At 35.1% G+C, this 18,710-nt stretch overlaps 1 protein-coding gene and 1 long non-coding RNA gene across 2 annotated transcripts in view; both read left to right on the top strand.

The window, feature by feature from the left end:
- Window positions 271-4,505, top strand: LOC109821242. The gene is made up of 4 exons (XR_002241944.1): window positions 271-626; window positions 1,431-1,568; window positions 2,202-3,496; window positions 3,744-4,505. It is a non-coding gene; the product is annotated as an uncharacterized LOC109821242 (long non-coding RNA).
- LOC109821238 (protein S-acyltransferase 10) overlaps window positions 6,080-18,710 on the top strand; it is a 19,324-nt gene continuing 6,693 nt past the window's right edge. Inside the window, exons 1-9 of the mRNA XM_020387420.1 lie at window positions 6,080-6,309; window positions 6,402-6,516; window positions 9,659-9,733; window positions 9,815-9,886; window positions 10,017-10,148; window positions 12,169-12,202; window positions 13,590-13,699; window positions 15,094-15,180; window positions 15,873-15,956. Coding sequence (XP_020243009.1) covers window positions 6,216-6,309; window positions 6,402-6,516; window positions 9,659-9,733; window positions 9,815-9,886; window positions 10,017-10,148; window positions 12,169-12,202; window positions 13,590-13,699; window positions 15,094-15,180; window positions 15,873-15,956 — 803 coding nt within the window. The 5' untranslated portion in view covers window positions 6,080-6,215. The remainder of the gene's footprint in view (window positions 6,310-6,401; window positions 6,517-9,658; window positions 9,734-9,814; window positions 9,887-10,016; window positions 10,149-12,168; window positions 12,203-13,589; window positions 13,700-15,093; window positions 15,181-15,872; window positions 15,957-18,710) is intronic.

Genomic DNA, 18,710 nt, shown 5'->3' with positions numbered 1-18,710 from the left:
TGACGTGCGCGCGTTGACCGACGCGCACGAAATGATTTGACGTGCGCGCGTTGACCGGCGCGCACGAGTTGGTTGACGTGCGCGCGTTGACCGGCGCACACGAGTTGGTTGACGTGCACGCGTTTGACCGGCGCGTACGAGTTGATTCGACGTACGCGCGTTGACCGACGCGCACGGGCTGATCGACGTGCGCGCGTTGACTGGCGCGCACGAGTTGATTGACGTGCACGCGTTTGACCGACGCGCACGAGTTGGTTTGACGAATCTTCTTGACTCGCCCATTCATTGCTTCGAGTTTCGTGTGGGCTCTCGTAGACAATTTTAGACGCCTACAGTTGTTGCTAAATAGATTGAGTTTAATGTTTTCAAACTTCATATTCTTTGTGTTTGTTGTCACTTTGAAGCAGAATGGTCGTTACCGTATTGCGAATGAACAAAAGGATTCATTTGGGGCCTCGGAGTTCCCGAGGGCCTCGGGGTTCATTTTATTCTATTTTCTCTGATTTTTTGATGATTTTTTCAGCGGTTTCCTTGGGATCCAAGGTTCGATATCCTCTTCGATCCAGCGCGAGATCGAAGGCGTCAGCGATCGATGATTCATCTGAATCTTCTTCAGTTTCTCAAAGGTGTGATCCATTCCCTATTTGTCATTTTATTTTTTATTTTTTGTCAAATTTATCTTAAATAATTTGGGAGTAGTTTGCTTATTTTGATCTAATATCTAATTCTGTTATTTATTTGGAAATTGATGAGATAAATTTGACCAATATGTTTAAGCAAATAAAAGTCCAACTCGACATTACAACATTTTAGACGATTTTCTTTTAAGGTCGAAATGTCATCTGTTATCAAGAAATCATGATATACTGCTCAATTACTACAAAGTAGGAAAGAAAAGAATATTGTGTCCATCTCGTTTTTCGGCAAGCCTTATAAAAAGATATATCGGCCGGTATATTGGTTATGTAGGGCATATCTAAAACAATGTTGAGGAGGAAATTCTGCTCTCTAAAATCTCACTCTACTAAGGAGGAACAGTCTGCAAATAAAAAAGGGAAGCTGACCCGATAGACTTCTGTATTGCAGTATGGAGCCAGATAGAGAAGTAAGAATTTTATGCCTTCGCAGTGCTTATAGTGCATAATTTTAATACTTTTGTACGATGCAATAATATGAAGCATATCCTAAGTAATATATGTTTTAGTATATACCAAAGTGTCATGCTAAAATATGTTATGTGGTTATGTTTGCTAATTCCATGTGTGTTTTTCTATGTATTGGTTATTTTATTCTAAATATACCTCATGATGACTAAAGCTTACTTATTTAATTAAACTTCAGCATAAATATTCTACAATTTTTAAGCCTATATTATATTTTGAAGCGTAGTTTTTTCTGTGACAAACCATATCTTAATTTTATGATTGTAGTAATCGTATGTTTAGCAATGAGGATGTTACTATTGGAGCTATGATGCTTGCAATGCAATCATGAAGATAATTGGGCACTTTGTTCTCCAGACTGTACAACATCTTCAATTTCTGTTTGGGACATTCCTAAGTGCTCAGGTTCGTACAGTTTTTCTCTGTTTTTTATTTTGAACTTCAGTATTACATATGATGGATGTTGCCTATAGGGAGCTTTTATAGTTAATACTTTATTAAATCATGACTTTGAATATGATGGATGTTGAAGCGCGCATGTTATACCTTTCTGAAAAACAATTCTGATATTATCATATTAGAACAGTGTTTTCTTTGATGTACTTTTAGTAAAATCCAAGGCATCTGGAATAATATTAGAACAGTGTTTTCTTTGATGTACTTTTAGTAAAATCCAAGGCATCTGGAATAAGAGAATTTCAATCACTCTACTGAGCTAATGGATATTTATTGGAAATAGCTAAATGATCATGCAATTTATGTAAATAGTTTAGTTCAATCTAACACGTATCAGGTATCTTTTCTTTTTTCTTTTTTCGGCACATATCATAAGCACTCGGAGGATAATAACAATAGTAGTAGAAACAAAACATTCATGAGAAGAATCTTGATAATTTAGTAATTATTATACGTGCAGCAAATGTTGAATTCTATTGAACTATGCTTTTGACATACATAACTCTGATTTCTTGGAAGCTCTCCTTTTACATAATGTATGGCGTTATCATCGTTCTTCAAATTGACTTTTCCTTTTTCCAGGGTTATGCAACCCAGAGGCAAAGATGTTAATGCTCCATAAAAGAGAAATTTGTTCGAGCAGTCCTACTTCTGCTCAATAGTCAGTTTTGTTCAGTTCATACTTTTACCAATCAATACCTTCCAAGAGAAGCCTGTACAGGAAACCATCCCCAATCTGGGAACAGTGTGTGATTGAAATTCATTGCTCGCCGGATGCTTATTTATTTGCTAAGGATCAAATTCTTATGTATATGTTCATCTTGTCCATTACTTTGAGGTCATATACACAAATTTTATCAATTTTTTCATTGCCCATGCAAACTGCAGATGTCCGGTGATTGTTCGATAAAATGGATAAATGCATTACTGAATGATTGAAGTTTATAAAATTGTAGCTTAATATACAAGTTGATTCAGAACCAGATTAATACCTAAGATAAAAGTCTGTATTCAGGTTAACAGATTTTCATTATTAAGTGGATTAGATTGGCTTAGTGAAAGCCAACCATGATCTCAACTCATCTGCAGAAATCATAACCCGAATGCAATCGCAACTTTCTATTTCTTAATTCAGCCTGATCATGAATTACCATGACTGTAGTGAGTCGGATCAGTTGAGTTCGGAATGGATGGCTAGATTGATCTATCAAATTGATTTTAAAATTCAGACGCTCTATATTTATACGTGCAAACTTTTAGAGAAATATATAACTGAATTGGGTAAAAAAATGGAGTAAATCAAAGTATACAAAAATAAAATCGGCCGTCCGTTCCGAACTCAAGGTAATAAGAAATTATTTGAACATGGTATTACTTGGTGAATAAACAGCAAAAAGAATGAAGTATTAATACTTTTGATGATTGTTCTGTGATTTGTTTCAATAGACATTTTGAAGCAAAAAGCAAAGGTAAAGTAGAAAAATGAGGGTGATGCAAATACTTCATACTTTCATGCATCCATCAAACAGAGGATGCATAACAATAAATTGTTGCTCTTTATAAGAGAGAGGGAGTTAAGGTTACCGATATAAGGAAGATGTGAAGAATGAATTAATTAGCTTTTATAAGAATATGCTTGCGGATTCTACTAATGTCCAGATTGTTGATCCTAAAGCCTATGAGAGAGGGGTAAATTTTCTGAAGATAATTGCATTCAGTTATGCAAAATTATTACTATCCAGGAGATCAAAGAAGCTCTGTTTCAGATTAATCCTAAGACGAGCCCTGTCCCAGATGGTTTTTCTTTTAAGATCATTGAAAAGGATGTATATGATGCAGTGATGAGTTTCCTCAAGCACAGTTAACTATTTAGAGAGGTAAATTCTACATCCATTGTACTTACACCTAAAGTAAAGTCCCGTGCTTTTGCCTCAAAATTCAGAAATATTACTTGGTTAATAAACAATGAAAAGAATGAAGTATTAATACTTTAAATTATTGTTCTGTGATTTGTTTCAATAGTCATTTTTTGCTCGACGGATGTTTCCACTAAAATTTAACTTCAACGTTTTTTAAATAGTAGTATTATTCTATTTTCTCTGATTTTTTTGATGATTTTTTCAGCGGTTTCCTCGGGATCCAAGCTCCGGCATCATCTTCGATCCAGCGCGAGATCGAAGGCGGCGGATCATTTGATTTTAATTTGCACAAAGGAGGATGTAAGAATTTGCGAGGATCAGGGAGAAATACCCTATAAGAAGTTTCAAGGTCTCTCTTGCCATCTCTCTCATTTTGAACTCTTTCTCAACACAACCCCCTTTCTATGTTTCCTTTTGTTGACGTTGTTTGCTTATTATCATTTTTCTATTATTTTTGTCGTTCCAAATAATATTGCAAATGTAGATTTGATATGGATTTGATCGTTCATAGTTTGTATTAGATTTTCATGCTTTGGGTTTTGGTTTGACTTGAAAGTTGAGAATATTGAACATAATTCTCAAGTTACATTGCAGGATGCAGCAGGATCTTTTTACGTGGGATTCTGATGTCATTCATATTACATGGATGATGTAGCACTAAGTGGAGATTAAATTCGGTCCACTATTATTTCATTTGGATTTTTGTCTAAACTAAGAGTGTTGCATGCAATAAACTAAAGCTTTGATCTTTTGCATGTTCAGATATTGTTGCGGCATTTTTTTTAATCAAGGCATAAGTTCCTTTCAAGCGCCTTTCTATTATTTTAGAATGATATATGTAGTTTGGACACAAACTTTTTAACCAATACAAGGCATTGATTGTTTAGTTTAGATAACCATTTTGGTTTTTATTTACAAATTCTATCAATATCTTACGTATGAATAATATTAAGCACTCATTGTGGTTCCCCTTCTTTTACTCAGCATATTTTATCTTTTGTTAGATATTATTTAGGACATGCATTGCAGCAAAGACATTCATCTCTTAGAAATTGTTTCCAATGTGTGCAATCATTTCTTCAATTTAGTATATATTTCTTGGTTTGACTTGATGATCGAATTCTATTCATATATATATATATTTTGCATTATCGAATCCTTTGGGTTATTTGTTACACTATTCCTTCTTTCTAAATTTTTTTAGCAAATTTAACACTGTCATTAATAACTTAAGTTTTACACATGACAACAAACATCTGAAGAAGTTTAGATATGGCTCTTTGGGTTCCTCTCTAGCATCATGAACATCTACATGTTGTTGTGGAATGATTTTTTGTCAAAAAATGCAAGAGAATAAACAAAAAATCTTTTAGAAACCGTGCTTTGCACGGGTTTAAATACTAGTAAACAATTAGTATGCAAGCAACCATACAAAGGGTATATATAATCCATCAGAAACAAACTTACATATAGTCAATATAATTTTATACGAAAAATACGCAACGAATAATGTACAAATTCACCACTTACCACAAATACGGAAAGCTATTAGAATGCAACTCATGACACCTCCTCGAAATCACTTGAAACTTCTAAAGAGTACATATAAAATAATCATCAATACAAGTCTCCTAATGAAAATTAACCCATATTAAGCTATTCAAACAAAATTTCTGAACCTAAAAGGAATATTTGAGCATGACAGAATGGTATCAGAGCCAGGTTTCGATCCTGGGACTAGCTATGGGCCCATAACCCATAGGTCCCATGATCGAAACCTAGCTCTGATACCATTATATCCGGCTCCAATATTCCTTTTAGGTTCGGAAATTTGGGGTCGTGACAGTAACATACATCACATCCCCTTCAATCTATAGGTTGCCACCAACACGGAGCCTAGGAATGGCTTTTGGCCCTTCCCGGAATAATCTTCACATGTAAAATATTATTTTCCATTAAGAACACTCGTTCCTGCACCGGGAAGTATACAAATTCCAATCACGGATCACATAGGAAGCACCGGCGCCTCCATCCTTAATTTCCCAAGGAATCTCTTTATCTTCATATAAATTGATAGTTGAAGGAATCTGTACCCCGTTTTATGTTCTCAAATGTATATGTTATGAGTTAGTTCGCATTCAAACATGCATGTGTATATCTACATCCACAATTAATACAATTTGCAGCCTAACATGCTACATAGCTAGTTTTTTTTTTTTTTTTAATCATGCCGTGCACCAAACTAAGTATTACACAATCATTGGCGATACAATCACAGTCAGAAAAATTGAAAGTTTTATATGCGTTTAGATGAGAAAATCTAGAGAAGGAAGAATGCATATACAAAAGAAAAAGAATAATTAATGGTAAGGAATATGAAGAGCCACATACCTATTTATATAGGGTCGCAGTTTTGCAGCCAAGGTTTAGGATGAGCATGTATCTCACAAAAATCAGGAAGTTGATCATTTGTCATTCCTAAAGTACACGTGGCATAAAAACAACAGCTAACTGTCCCTTTTCCCCCATTCTAAACCAAACAGCCGACTCGGTCGCTCCTCTCTCCCCAACGGTACACTAACCGTCCCCGGTGAGCATTTGTCTCCGCTCACCCGAGAACCAAGCGGAAAATTTCCTTTCTTTCTTCTCTCTCTCGCTCTCTGCTGCCTAAATCCCGATGACGACCGTCACCTCATGCGCTCCCGTTCGATACGCCTGCGATGAGATCGCCGATCGCTTCTATCGCCTCATCCCCTGCCTCTCTGATTCCGGTGCCCTAATTTCTTTTTCTAGATTGTTTGATCTCATTTTGGTCCGATTTTGTCTGACTGTCCCTTTTTCGTAATTATTTTTGTTATTTTAGGGAAAAGATCTAAGCTTGGTGTGAAAGTGTTACTGATTCTTCTTCATGTGATCCTCGTGGGCTCTGTGTTTCTCTTGGATTCGGATTTGATACGGAGAACTAAAAAAGAGCCCTGGTACTTTTTCTTCTACCTTTAGTACTAGTTGGATTTTAATTGGTTCGAGCTGTTCTCTTTATATAAGAAGTCAACGTGAAATGTAAGGAAGAGAATGTAGTGATTTGAATTAGAAATTAGATTATTTGAATGACAATTAGCATACTCTTTTTTTTATTTAAACAAATTGGATATAAATGCTGACGAAATTTGTGCTCTTTTGAGATTATTTATTGAACTCTGAAATGGGTCTGTGTTATCTTGAAATTCCAATACAGTCGTCTTCGCAAGTATTCACTCCTCAGGATAAGTACTACCTTTTCATGGATTATCTTGGAATTCCAGTATAGTATGATATTATTATAGGGGTTAGGGTAAAGCTTTCCTTGTGCAAAATTCCAGTTCAAGTTTAGTAATTGGTTGATTCAATATTGAAGTGGACCATGTAGAAGTAAGAGAATCTCTTGGATTCTATTAGTCATGGTTAGGATCATGGTCTTAATGACTGATACTCCTTTCCTATCCGATAATCAACAAAGTACTAAGTTTTTATTATGAACGCTCGCAATTGTGCATAAAAATCGATCTTTTTTACTCAAATAGGATGTCTGTTAAGATTGTATGTAAGGGGCTTGTAATTGCTAAATCCTTCAACTCTTTAATACAGTTAATGATGATAACTATAATTTTGCATCTGTTCTTGAATTACCTAACTGCTTGATTGCTGTAACAAATGACAACAACGTTTCATCCAATAACAACATAGACCTTTAAGAAAAAATTTCTGGAATGGCTATGTAAATTGATTTTCCCCCTTTCATGACCATGAAGGAATATCTCCTCGGTCATCACCAACTGCCAAAATCATATTTTGCTGTACAAGTAATTATTTAGTCTACACCTCCTTGCATAGCACTCTAAATTTAGACCTTTCACTCTTTTGCCTCTGTTGCAACTTGGGGAAACCTTTGTGATTCTCAAATGGTGTGGCCTTACATAACCTAGGTTACACTTAAAGCTAGCTGTGTACAAGAGTGCTTATTTGTTTCTATATCTTTTAGCTTTCTGCAAGCCATCCATCTTAATATTCTCATTTCCAGAGATAAGCATGCCATGTTACCCGTTGTCCAAGTTTTTGATTCATAAACGAGGATCTATAGCCATCTTAAAATTTTTTTCATCAGATGAAGAGTCCTATAATCACACGGAAGTCAAAAATTAGTTCCCCATATAAACTCTCCTATAATTTCATAAAACATCCTCAATCAAAATGTTCAGCTTTATTAGCAGGCTTCCAGCTTATTATGCTAGCTAAAAAAATGTTACTCATTTCAATTGAAATTCTAACGAACTAGGATCTTTTTAGTGGTGCAAAAGCCTTTTTTGTGATGTTTGAGACCCCGATGGTGGATTTCAAAATCTTCAAGCTCCTTTCTGATTTTCTCAGTATATGATTTTATGAAGACTGTGAACATTCAGGTGGCTTTTAATCTAATCACGCATTTAGTAAAAGTACTAAAGCAACTAATGAAATGAAAATTTGTACAGAGGCTCTCAAATGATATTGGATGACTCATTTCTCAATTTTTTACCACACATTACTTTGACACAATATGCAGCTTTATCACACCTGTTCCTTCTAGTGGAAGCAAATAGTTCATAAGGTAAGTTATGTTAGAACGAAAACCACATCTTAGAGATGTGAAGGGATTGGTTCTCAGTCATGAGCATGCCTTGAAACCAATGAAGCACGGACACGTCGACACGGACACGACACGGACACGGACTCGGCAAAACCCAAAAAAAAGGACTCGGCGACACGACTAGATTATTTTAATATTATTATTATATATAGATAAATTTATAAAATTCAAACAACAAACTAAAATTTAATCCTCAAACACAAAATAGTAAGGTACTAACACGTTTAAAATTCGTACAGATCGCATTCTCTGAATTCTCTCATTCAAAAGACTAGTGACGGACACGTGTCCCGGTCCCCGAAACATCAAAACAAACTTCTTCGCTGCATCCGACCACCCATGACCTCGCATTTCTAAAAGCTAACCCCAACAAGCTCAATCAAACTAAGCATTTCTAAAAGCTAACCCCAACAAGCTCAATCAAACTAATTTATATTCCTTTTCTCCCCCCTAAATCTCAATATTTAGAATATAATAAACAAACAAGCTCAATCAAACTAATTTATATTCCTTTTCTCCCCCCTAAATCTCAATATTTAGAATATAATAAACAAATATCTCAACAGCCCCACTCTCTCCCACGTGATTCCAGAAGCACCGCACATGGCTGCACAGAAGTCACGCCAGCTGTCGTACACAAAACAGAGAGAGAATCAGAGATTGAGAAAGAGGGAGAGAGAATCAGAGAGAGAGAGAGAGAGGAAGAGATCGGAGAGAGAGAGATCGAGACTGAGAGAGAGATCGAGAGATCGAGGGAGAGAGAGAGATGAAGAATCAGAGAGAGAGAGAGATCGAGGGAGAGGCTGACCTAGCCGGCGAGAGATCGAGGGAGAGAGGGCTTCAGCCGTGTCGGGATCGAGAGAGAGAGAGAGAGAGAGAGAGAGAGAGAGAGAGAGAGAGAGGACGAGCTGATCGGGTGAGTGAAAACTAGGGTTTGGGTTTCGGGTTCTCTTTTTTTTCGCCTCCCAGCCGTGTTGGGAACAATTCATCCGTGTCGAGAGCGTGTCGGCCGCTAGTCGGGGCGTTGACCTGTGTCGGTGGCGTTGACCGCGTGTCTGACGCGTGTCGAACGCGTGTCGAACGCGTGTCCACGTCCGACGTGCGTCGGAGACGGACTCGGGGCTTGTTTTGGAGTGTTGGTGCTTCATAGCTTGAAACCATACACGATGAAGCCATTCAATGCAGAAAACCAGGAAGCTGGTTTAGTTCCAAAGAATTTTAATTTCCAGTTCTAGACAGGTGATGTCGTGCCTAAAATTGTTTTCCAGTTTTGCAGTAATGGTATTATAGGAATAATTAAATATTTTTATTCAAGTTATAAAACTGTAGTTTGAATTGATTTCTGCTCTATGTATATTGTAATCTGTTGCTTTCATACTTATATTTTATCCACTATTGTTTTATATTATTTTTTCTCCTTTTTGTTCATGTTTTTGTACTATATTTTCTTTAATCTACAGGTACACTGTAGTATACTTAATACTGTTTGCAGCTACACTAGTTCAATATTTTTTCACATCCGGCTCATCTCCAGGGTAATTAACTTCTTCTCTTTAACTCAGTGTTTCCCATAACTAGCATCTTCTCATTTCTACACTATCTCATTCTTAACTCAGCTATGTTATTGATGCTATGAAAGCTGAGCATGGGACCCATGCTACGGTTATAAATATTTCAAAGGCTTCAATGTAAGTTAATTTAGGATCACTAGAGTCATTTTTCTCTTTCCTGTCCTTTGCAATTTCATAATATTTTTTGTGGGGACCCTTAAGACAATTTCTGCACCTAACACGTGTAATTTTTTATGATCAAGCAAAGGCAATCTGCTTCAAGAAATGGGAACTTGAGTTCTTCCACTAATAGCAACCTGTTAGGAAGAAATAGTCGTTCAAGTTCTTCATCGTGGTTGAAGCTGGTGATGGACTTATATCCTCCTGGATCCTCAAGCAGGTAGATGCATCTTTCTTTTACGGTTTTGACTATCGTGAAGAGAGAATTCAGGTCAGCAACAATTTGGAGGTGACTGAAATCATTCTTGAGGTTAACTGTGCAACAATAAGAACACCACAATCATAAGAGTTTTGAATGTTCAATCTTATGCTTTCTGCTTCCAGTTTTAGTACTTTTGTGCCTGCAGTTGACATACAGCACTAATATGTAGAGTATAGACATGTGACTTCTATAAACTTGAAATGCACATTAGCGATGGAGATGGAAATTAGCCAATGGCAGTTTTTGTATGTACAATTGTGAAGATGATATGAAAATAAAATTTAGAAGTTACTACTATTCTATTATAACAGTAAATATGTAATTTTTTAATGTCTCAACTGAAATGTTCTCCATGGAGAGTCAAAGTCATTTAAGTTGCATAGTTATTACACGTAACAAATGATATACATAATTTATGGATCCCAAACCTGGATACGTTAGAGTAGTGCTGTACATTCAGGCTACGCGCGTTAATACAGTTCAATTTTTGTACTATAAAGAATATGGAATATTTTCATCTACTTAGAACTGAACAAATTTGTTAGGATTAAGATTGTCATTTGAATCTTAACTGGGGTTAACACACCAGATGGTGATTTTAATTGTGGATTGTAACATCTTTCCCGGGTTTCCTTATAGATAGATATTTGATGGTATGATATAAAATAGAAGCCTGATCCAGTGATTGTAGAAGCCTAGTCAGAGTACTGATCCATCAAATATTAGATGGGATGTCAAAAATCCTGGCAGTTTTGTTTTGATTGCTATGTGAATCAATACTTTGTTTCCTATCAGTAGTTAAAGAAAAATAAGGAATTGACATTAATGGTATCCAAATTATATTATGATTTTACGTAAGCTTAATATCCCGGGGAACTGGATTGCTCTGATTTACTTCAAATGTGACAACAGGCAGTAGAAGAATAATATAATTATTTGCTGTCAAGTGAGAAGGTACAAGACAAATAGATTCTAACGTAGTATACAATGAGGTTGGGTTGGTATTTGAGATAGAGTGATAGATCGATTGCCTGCTTTAACTTGGAACTTGGTCCTTGCAGAGTATGTTATCTCTAGGTTTTGAATGGCCTGAGTCTATCATGTTTTAAGTCTATCCTGTTTAGCTTAGGCGGACGGTGAGACGGTTCCTTTCTTATGAATTCACAACTCATGCATCACATAGCGGATCATGGACATTGTATAAAAGTATCAAAATCAGTTTCTTGATTATGTGACAGCAATAGGATCAAGAAAGTGCAGCATTGCTGAAATACAAATTATTGTAAAAGAAATTTGAATGAACATCTCAAGGTAGTGCATTTTATCAGTATATAAAAACAAATTTGTAGGGATAAAGAAAAAACTGCTAATAGGCAAAGACCATTGTGAAGTACATGAAGGTAAAAAAAACAACCTGGTGAATCAAATTTGGTGAGATTGGGGCAGTTCTTACAATATTTGAATATCTACTTCGGTTTGATGAGAGCGACGATGAATGGATTCTCTACTATAGGCAACCGTTTTCTATCCAATCACTTTCACTCTTGATTTATTCTAACAGATTTTCTACTCAAGATTGACTTTTCACTGGATTAAATTTGGATATCACAAGACAGGTCATTAAACAAAGTCATGTGACAGTATAATCTAAGTTGTGCATGGAACACAATCACTATCTAAGACCAATAATGGATCCATAATTACTTAGGTAGTAGTCAAGTTATGAACAAAAGTATGGTGAATGTTTATACATAATTTGAGAATTGTTTGTGATTATATTAACTTTTTTGTAACTGTTAGTTTATTTAGTCGTCTCCAATCAATTTTTCCCTGTAAACAGGACCTTATCTTTGTTTCTTGTGTATTTTTGCAATGTAGAATTGTTATGAACCTATGTTTTTACCATCTCAGTTGCGTTATCAAGTCATTACATAGATAGCATTTATTTTCTAATATGCTGTCATCTTTGTTATTGCAGAAGTTGGACCTGCATGTATTGTAACATTATTCAGGTAAAAATCATTCGATTTTGTACTTCTTGTTCTGTACTTTGTGTTAATGGTTGACTTTCTGCATATATGCCATTGCCATATATCCTGGACATTATCATGCATAACAGATACAAAATTTTGTAAAATATTTATAATATAGATAACATTGACTTATGTTTAATTGGTTACTTAGAATTTTAAACGTGAAGAACAGTTATTGAATATTTTGTATGATAAAGGTGGTGAATAATATTGTATATCACATTTCAATGTTACCTCGATTGTGAGTGAGAATTTGTAACTGATGCAGCAGGAAGTGATTGATGATCATTTTTACTGTTGCACCGATCAAAATGCTCAGGGGCAAAAGCATAGACGATTATATTCTATGTTGTTTGACCAGGAACCATAATCTCCATTATATATTAGAATTCAATCTGCTCTGCTCTGCAGTAAATATTGTGCAACTTACTACTTTTGTCAGGTTTCTTCTCTGACCACTTTTAAAACTTGGAATGAACCTTTTGATGGGTGCATCTTTCCTATTGGGTGCATCTTTCCTATTGCCTCAAAGCAGGAAGACCACAGAAGTACAGATTTTGTAGAGTGATTAGGGTGTGACTTTCAAGTATCAATGCATTGCCGATAACAACAAGGAATCAGCTTGATGCAAATTTAGCTATAGGTTGTGACTATTGGGATTTAGCATTACATAAAGATGAACGCATTGTTCCTCCATGAGTAGAAATGATAACATAATGATTCGAGTCTCCTGCAAACCATACACAGTCTAGAGCATGCTAGGAGTTTCAACGATATTGTTAGTGCTTGATTCGAGTCTCCTGCAAACCATACACAGTCTAGAGCATGCTAGGAGTTTCAACGATATTGTTAGTGCTACTGAGGTGCTTTCTTCCCATGTAACACAGTCTAGAGCATGCTAGGAGTTTCAACGATATTGTTAGTGCTACTGAGGTGCTTTCTTCCCATGTAAGTCTGGAATCAAGTAGCATGCTAGTTTTCCATAATTGAAATTGCTTTCTTGGTCTACTTGGTTCTCTTACAAGTTATAAATGATGCTTATGTTGGGTAACTATTGCAGTGGACAACAAGATTATGGGCTTTGTTGTTACTTGTTACAGTTGATAGAAAAAATCTCATAGTTTTGCACCTTTTCCAGTGATTCTAATATGCGTCTTTCAAGATGTTTTTGGTTGCCTTTTATGATTGATTTCTCATGTCCAAGTTCAACAACCATGCCAATTTGCAATGATTTTTCCCTTCGCCTGTATTTTGCTGGTATACAGCTGATTTTTGGTGTCTAATATGTATATCTAGTACTTCAGTATTATTATTTTAGGCTCATTGTACAATCAAAATTTAGGTTCATAATGCAGCTATTTTGCAGCCTCCACGATCGAAGCATTGCCATGATTGTGATAAATGCGTCCTTCAGTTTGATCATCATTGCGTTTGGCTAGGAACATGCATTGGCAGAGGGAACCATTGTCGCTTCTGGTGAGTTGATGTGAACTCTGGAGTAATCTATTATCTTCTAAGTTACTGCTGGCTAAATGAAAAGACCATTGCAATAAGTCTTCTGGACTAGAGTTTAGTTTTGTTTGAGATATGCATCCTAATCCGCATAACAGTCCTCTGTGCCTGACCAACACAAGGAAAGAAGAAAATCAACCTGGTACACGATGATGATTGGACTATAAAGGGTTTCTTTCTTTTGCCATTAAGATAATCCAGACGTGAACAATGCTTTTGCATGGCTATTTGATACTTCCAAATATCAATAAAATGGTGGATAAAAAGATGTCTATTACGTTAAGATTATGGTGAGTACATACCGTCATGTTATGATGCTTCCAATTTTTATACGCTTGTCATCCATGCTAAATATCACAGCTTAAAGTTTTTATAAAACTAGTGGATACTGGTTTTGTATTCTCCATACCAACCTTCTCTGTGTAATTCCTTTGTGACAGTTGCAACTTCTCTCCAAAAATTTCTGTAAGTAGAATTTTCTTAGCTTACTCCAAGTTTTTCATATTAAACTAATATTAGCTTCTTGACCTTGAACATATACTTCATCGCAACATTCATCAACCTATAACAGTCAAAAAATCAATGGGCCACATGGGAGAAATCTGTAATAAACATATTGAGCACACATACTTAATTATATATCCCCATCTGTATACTTACTCGTATCATTTTGTAGGAGGCAGCTACTATTCATTTAGTGATTTCTTCAACTTACATTTCTTTATTCCCAAGATCAAGCCCCTTAGGTTGTTGCATATATTTGTCCTACAAGTTGTGTAAGAAAAGAAAACTATCTTGACAATAGTTGCTCAACTCTAATTCATGCAGTGCCACCAATGCCAGAAAGGTAATATAGAAGTGTGCTTGGCCACCAGAGATAATTACTTTGTACTCCACACTTTCCTTTTAAACATAAAATATTTTTCCCTCAGGTAACTAAACAAGCTTCTAGTGTTGTTCTTGTAAAGAAAACCGATCTTCTTTATAGCAATAACTGAAAGCATTTATTGCCTCTCAACAGGCAAGTGGATCTCCTTCCCGAATTGTGAAGCATTAGTTGTCATGTGCTTGAAACCATCTCTCATGGGTGCCTTTATAACATGAACCTTCTTTGCTGTATCTAATCCTGCAGTGCAGGTTCCTTATTTTATGTTTGAGGTTTTCTTGAATTATTTTATCTTTCTCTAACTAAACTGGTACTTCTAGCTCTTTATGAGTTTGCCAGCCTTGTAGGTTTACATCTCAGTTAAAGAATCTTCATACTGCAATATTTGTATCTTTTTTCTTTCATAAGTATTTTCTTTATCTATAGTTGCTGTAACTTGTATTTGATTTTTTTAGTATATTTTGTGCTGTAGGTGGTACATATTTGAAGAAACGATTCTATGTGTCTGGACTGGCATATTGTACATCACCTTCTTGAGATCAAAAGATGTGAAAGAATGGTATGGGAGAAACTTTAATCCTTGATACAAACTGCATAACGTTACATTATGATATATAATATATATTATATATAATATAATATATATATTATATATATATATATATATATATATATATATATATATATATATATATATATATATATATATATATATATATATATATATATATATATATATATATATATGAGAAAAATGGGTATGCTTTGTACCAAGGCACAAAAAGTGATGCTTGTAGTGAGGTGGCATAATGCCTTTACTCATTCAAATGGTTGCATATCCCCATGCACTTCTCAACCCATGTGAAATGTGGTCTCCCATTTGAACACATAAACTATTTGAAGGAGATTAATGGGTATCCTTGACAAGGAGGGGATTTTCCTCCTTGACAATGATGTGACACAATCTCCACCATAGGAAGGAGAGAGAATAAAGTAGCATGAGAATTTCACATGGTGGGGATTGTGCCACATCATTGTCAAGGAGGAGTCCCCCTCCTTGTCAAGGATAACACATTAATCTCATATATATATTATAATATATATATTAATATATATATATATATATATATATATATATATATATATATAATATTATATATATATATATATATATATATATATATATATATTATATATATATATATGGAATGCATTCTGATTTATTATTTGGGCAATGGATGTTGTGTGCAGGTGGGAAGTTTTCTTTACTGTACTTTTTCTGACTGCATTGGCATTCTGCTTTATATTTCTGGTTTTGCTGCTTTTGTTTCATAGGTAACATATCTTCTGCCATTACCTTCTTATATTGTTTTCTTTATGAGATGTAATCATTATTTGGAGCATTATTGGGGTTCATGAATGATATAAGGAGAAACAAAGAAGTAAACATAGCAGTTTCAATTGACTTCTAGAAAGCTTATGATCTGTTTTTACTACTTAACTAGAGATGTACTCATATACCCATATCTCATACATAACTGATACTTGGATACTCAAGTACTTCATGGATATACTTATTAGATACCCTTTTAGTGTGTCTTATAATCTGTAAGTGTAATGCATCTAAGGCATATAAGGGATTTATCCAAGAATAGGAAGTTGCGAATCATGGTTCACATTTTCTATGTGATGTAAAAAAATATGTGAGCTGTAGATCCATATGAGTAAACCATGTCTGAACTTTTGCCGGGTCTTGCAGAATGCAGATAACCCCCCTCAACTATTTATTTGAGAAAACCTCCTGAACTTTAGGGGTGTTTTAGATAACCACCTTGAACTTTTTTATTCCACTACTCCCACCTAAACTTTTGGGGGGTCTCCCAAAACCCCTTGAACCTTCAACTTTTCTTACTGGAGCCCCTTGTAATCGGAAACTAAAATGTTCTTACTTATTGAGTGAGAAAATGCCCGAATTTAGTCACTCGCCATTTACAGCAATAAAAGCCCTCTCTCCCACTTGAGTTTTCCCCCCTAAGTACATTTTAGTTATTAGGTGGAATGCACGTGCAAAGCACATGGTAAATATCTTAATTGTTTCTTTTGGGTTCAGTTTTTTTTACTTTAGTTAGATATTTATAATAGTTTATGGATAATCGATTACATGATATCCTTCAATGTAATATAACAATAAACCCCTCTATGTTTTGAAAATAATAAAAGGTTAACTATTTAAAGATACGGTAATTGATTAGCATAGGATTATACTACTTAAATATATTAATTAGAATATCAATATTCAACATTATTTAAAGATAGGGTAAACATATTAAGTAGGATAGGATTAGAATGTAATATTTAAAAGGGTCAAAGATAATACTGACCATGAAAAGATTTACCCAAACTCACACTTTAAAAAGAGTATGTGATTTGCCAATTATGTAGGGCCCAGTGAGAAAAGTTTGGAGTTTGGGACGGAGGAGGGGTGCTTTATGAGACACTCCAAATTAGAGGGCTTTAGAATAAAATAAAGTTCAAGGGGGTCATCTATAACACCCCAAAGTTCAGGGTGGTTTTCTCTAATTAAAATAGTTTATGGGTTATTTGCAACACCCCCAAAGTTCAGGGGTTTTATGTAATTATCAATGTTTTAAATATCAGATTAGGGGTGTTAAATGGGTGGGTTTGGGTATTAAATGGACGGGCCATAAATGGGCGGGCATGTTTTGCCCATTTACCCATTTATAGCCCATTTAACATTTTCTAAATGGGCGGGTTTTTGCCCGCCCATTTAATAAACGGGCCGCCCATTTTGCCCATTTAACTATAATAGTTATTTATATAATACTTTTGGGGTGTTTTTTTTATAAAATTCTAGGGAGTTTTTTGTAAACTATTGAGGGCTTTTTGCAAACTTTTAAGGGCTTTTTACAAATTTTTTAGGGAGTTCTTTGCATACTTTTTTTTTGGGGGGGGGGGTTACAACCTTTTGAGGGTTTTTGTGCAAAATTTCTTAGTTTTTTTTCTCAAATAGATTCCTTCGAGAATTAGAAACTAGAAATAGAATTCTTATTCAACAAATGAGTCAGAAGAATTCTATTGGCAAATATACAGATGTAATGCATAATATATTAGGCTCTGTGTAACATATATATTTACAATAAAGAACAAAAACGCATAGTTTGATCCAAACTCAGCTAACTTTGCTTCCCAATATAAAAGATGCTATCATAATACTAATAGATTGCGATACATTTGCAAGTCATATGTCTAACAAGTAATATGATCAATACTAATAAATTGTCTGGTCTCATTTCAGTCTATCTAGCCATGCACCAGGACTCAACCATCTAACAACTGTACAGTGTATTAATTTGTGAGCAAGTCTGGAATTAGCCATAGCTAATGTTTCGCCAAGGATTACCAGTTTTTCTTTTATAGCATTTCCAAGTCTGGAATCAGCCACAACTAATGTTTCGCCTTCACAATGAGTTCACAAGAACTTGCAAAGACCCTTGCTCGGCTTACTATCAATCAGCAAAGTTGCTGCAGATAAAGCTTCCTATGTGTTCTCAAATTTATTGAAAGCTTTCAGTTGCAGCACCTGATGAAGGCAAATAAAGAGAATATTACTTAACATGAACAACATGCATATTGTTATGATATAACTAGAATATTGCGATCAAAATAGATAAGTTGTAGCATGAGATAGTATACCTGGATAACATAACTGTAGTTGTAGCGTGAGATAGTATATCTGGATAAGTTGTAGCATGCATAGTTTAATCCCCAAAAAATTAGATCTCTACAAATTCTACCGCAAAAAGTAAGAAATTTTTTGATGGATTCATTTGCGGCACCATACCAAGTCTCAATCTTGATCAGTCGCCTAATATCTAATGGAATAAAAATCGCAACTTTTGAACAAATACACCACTTCCTATGCTACATATCTCCATTTTGAAATCATATAAGGGTCGATATGTACATCAAGTTTAACCCAAAATTAGCAAATCATATAAGGAGGACTAACAAGGAAGCAAATGATTGTTCAGCAAATATATCCCGGCATACCTGATACTGACAGTCCTG

This window comes from Asparagus officinalis, chromosome 1, assembly GCF_001876935.1.
Source record: "Asparagus officinalis chromosome 1, Aspof.V1, whole genome shotgun sequence".
Classification (NCBI taxonomy): Eukaryota; Viridiplantae; Streptophyta; class Magnoliopsida; order Asparagales; family Asparagaceae; genus Asparagus; species Asparagus officinalis.
This window is presented reverse-complemented; position numbering and strand designations above follow the sequence as displayed.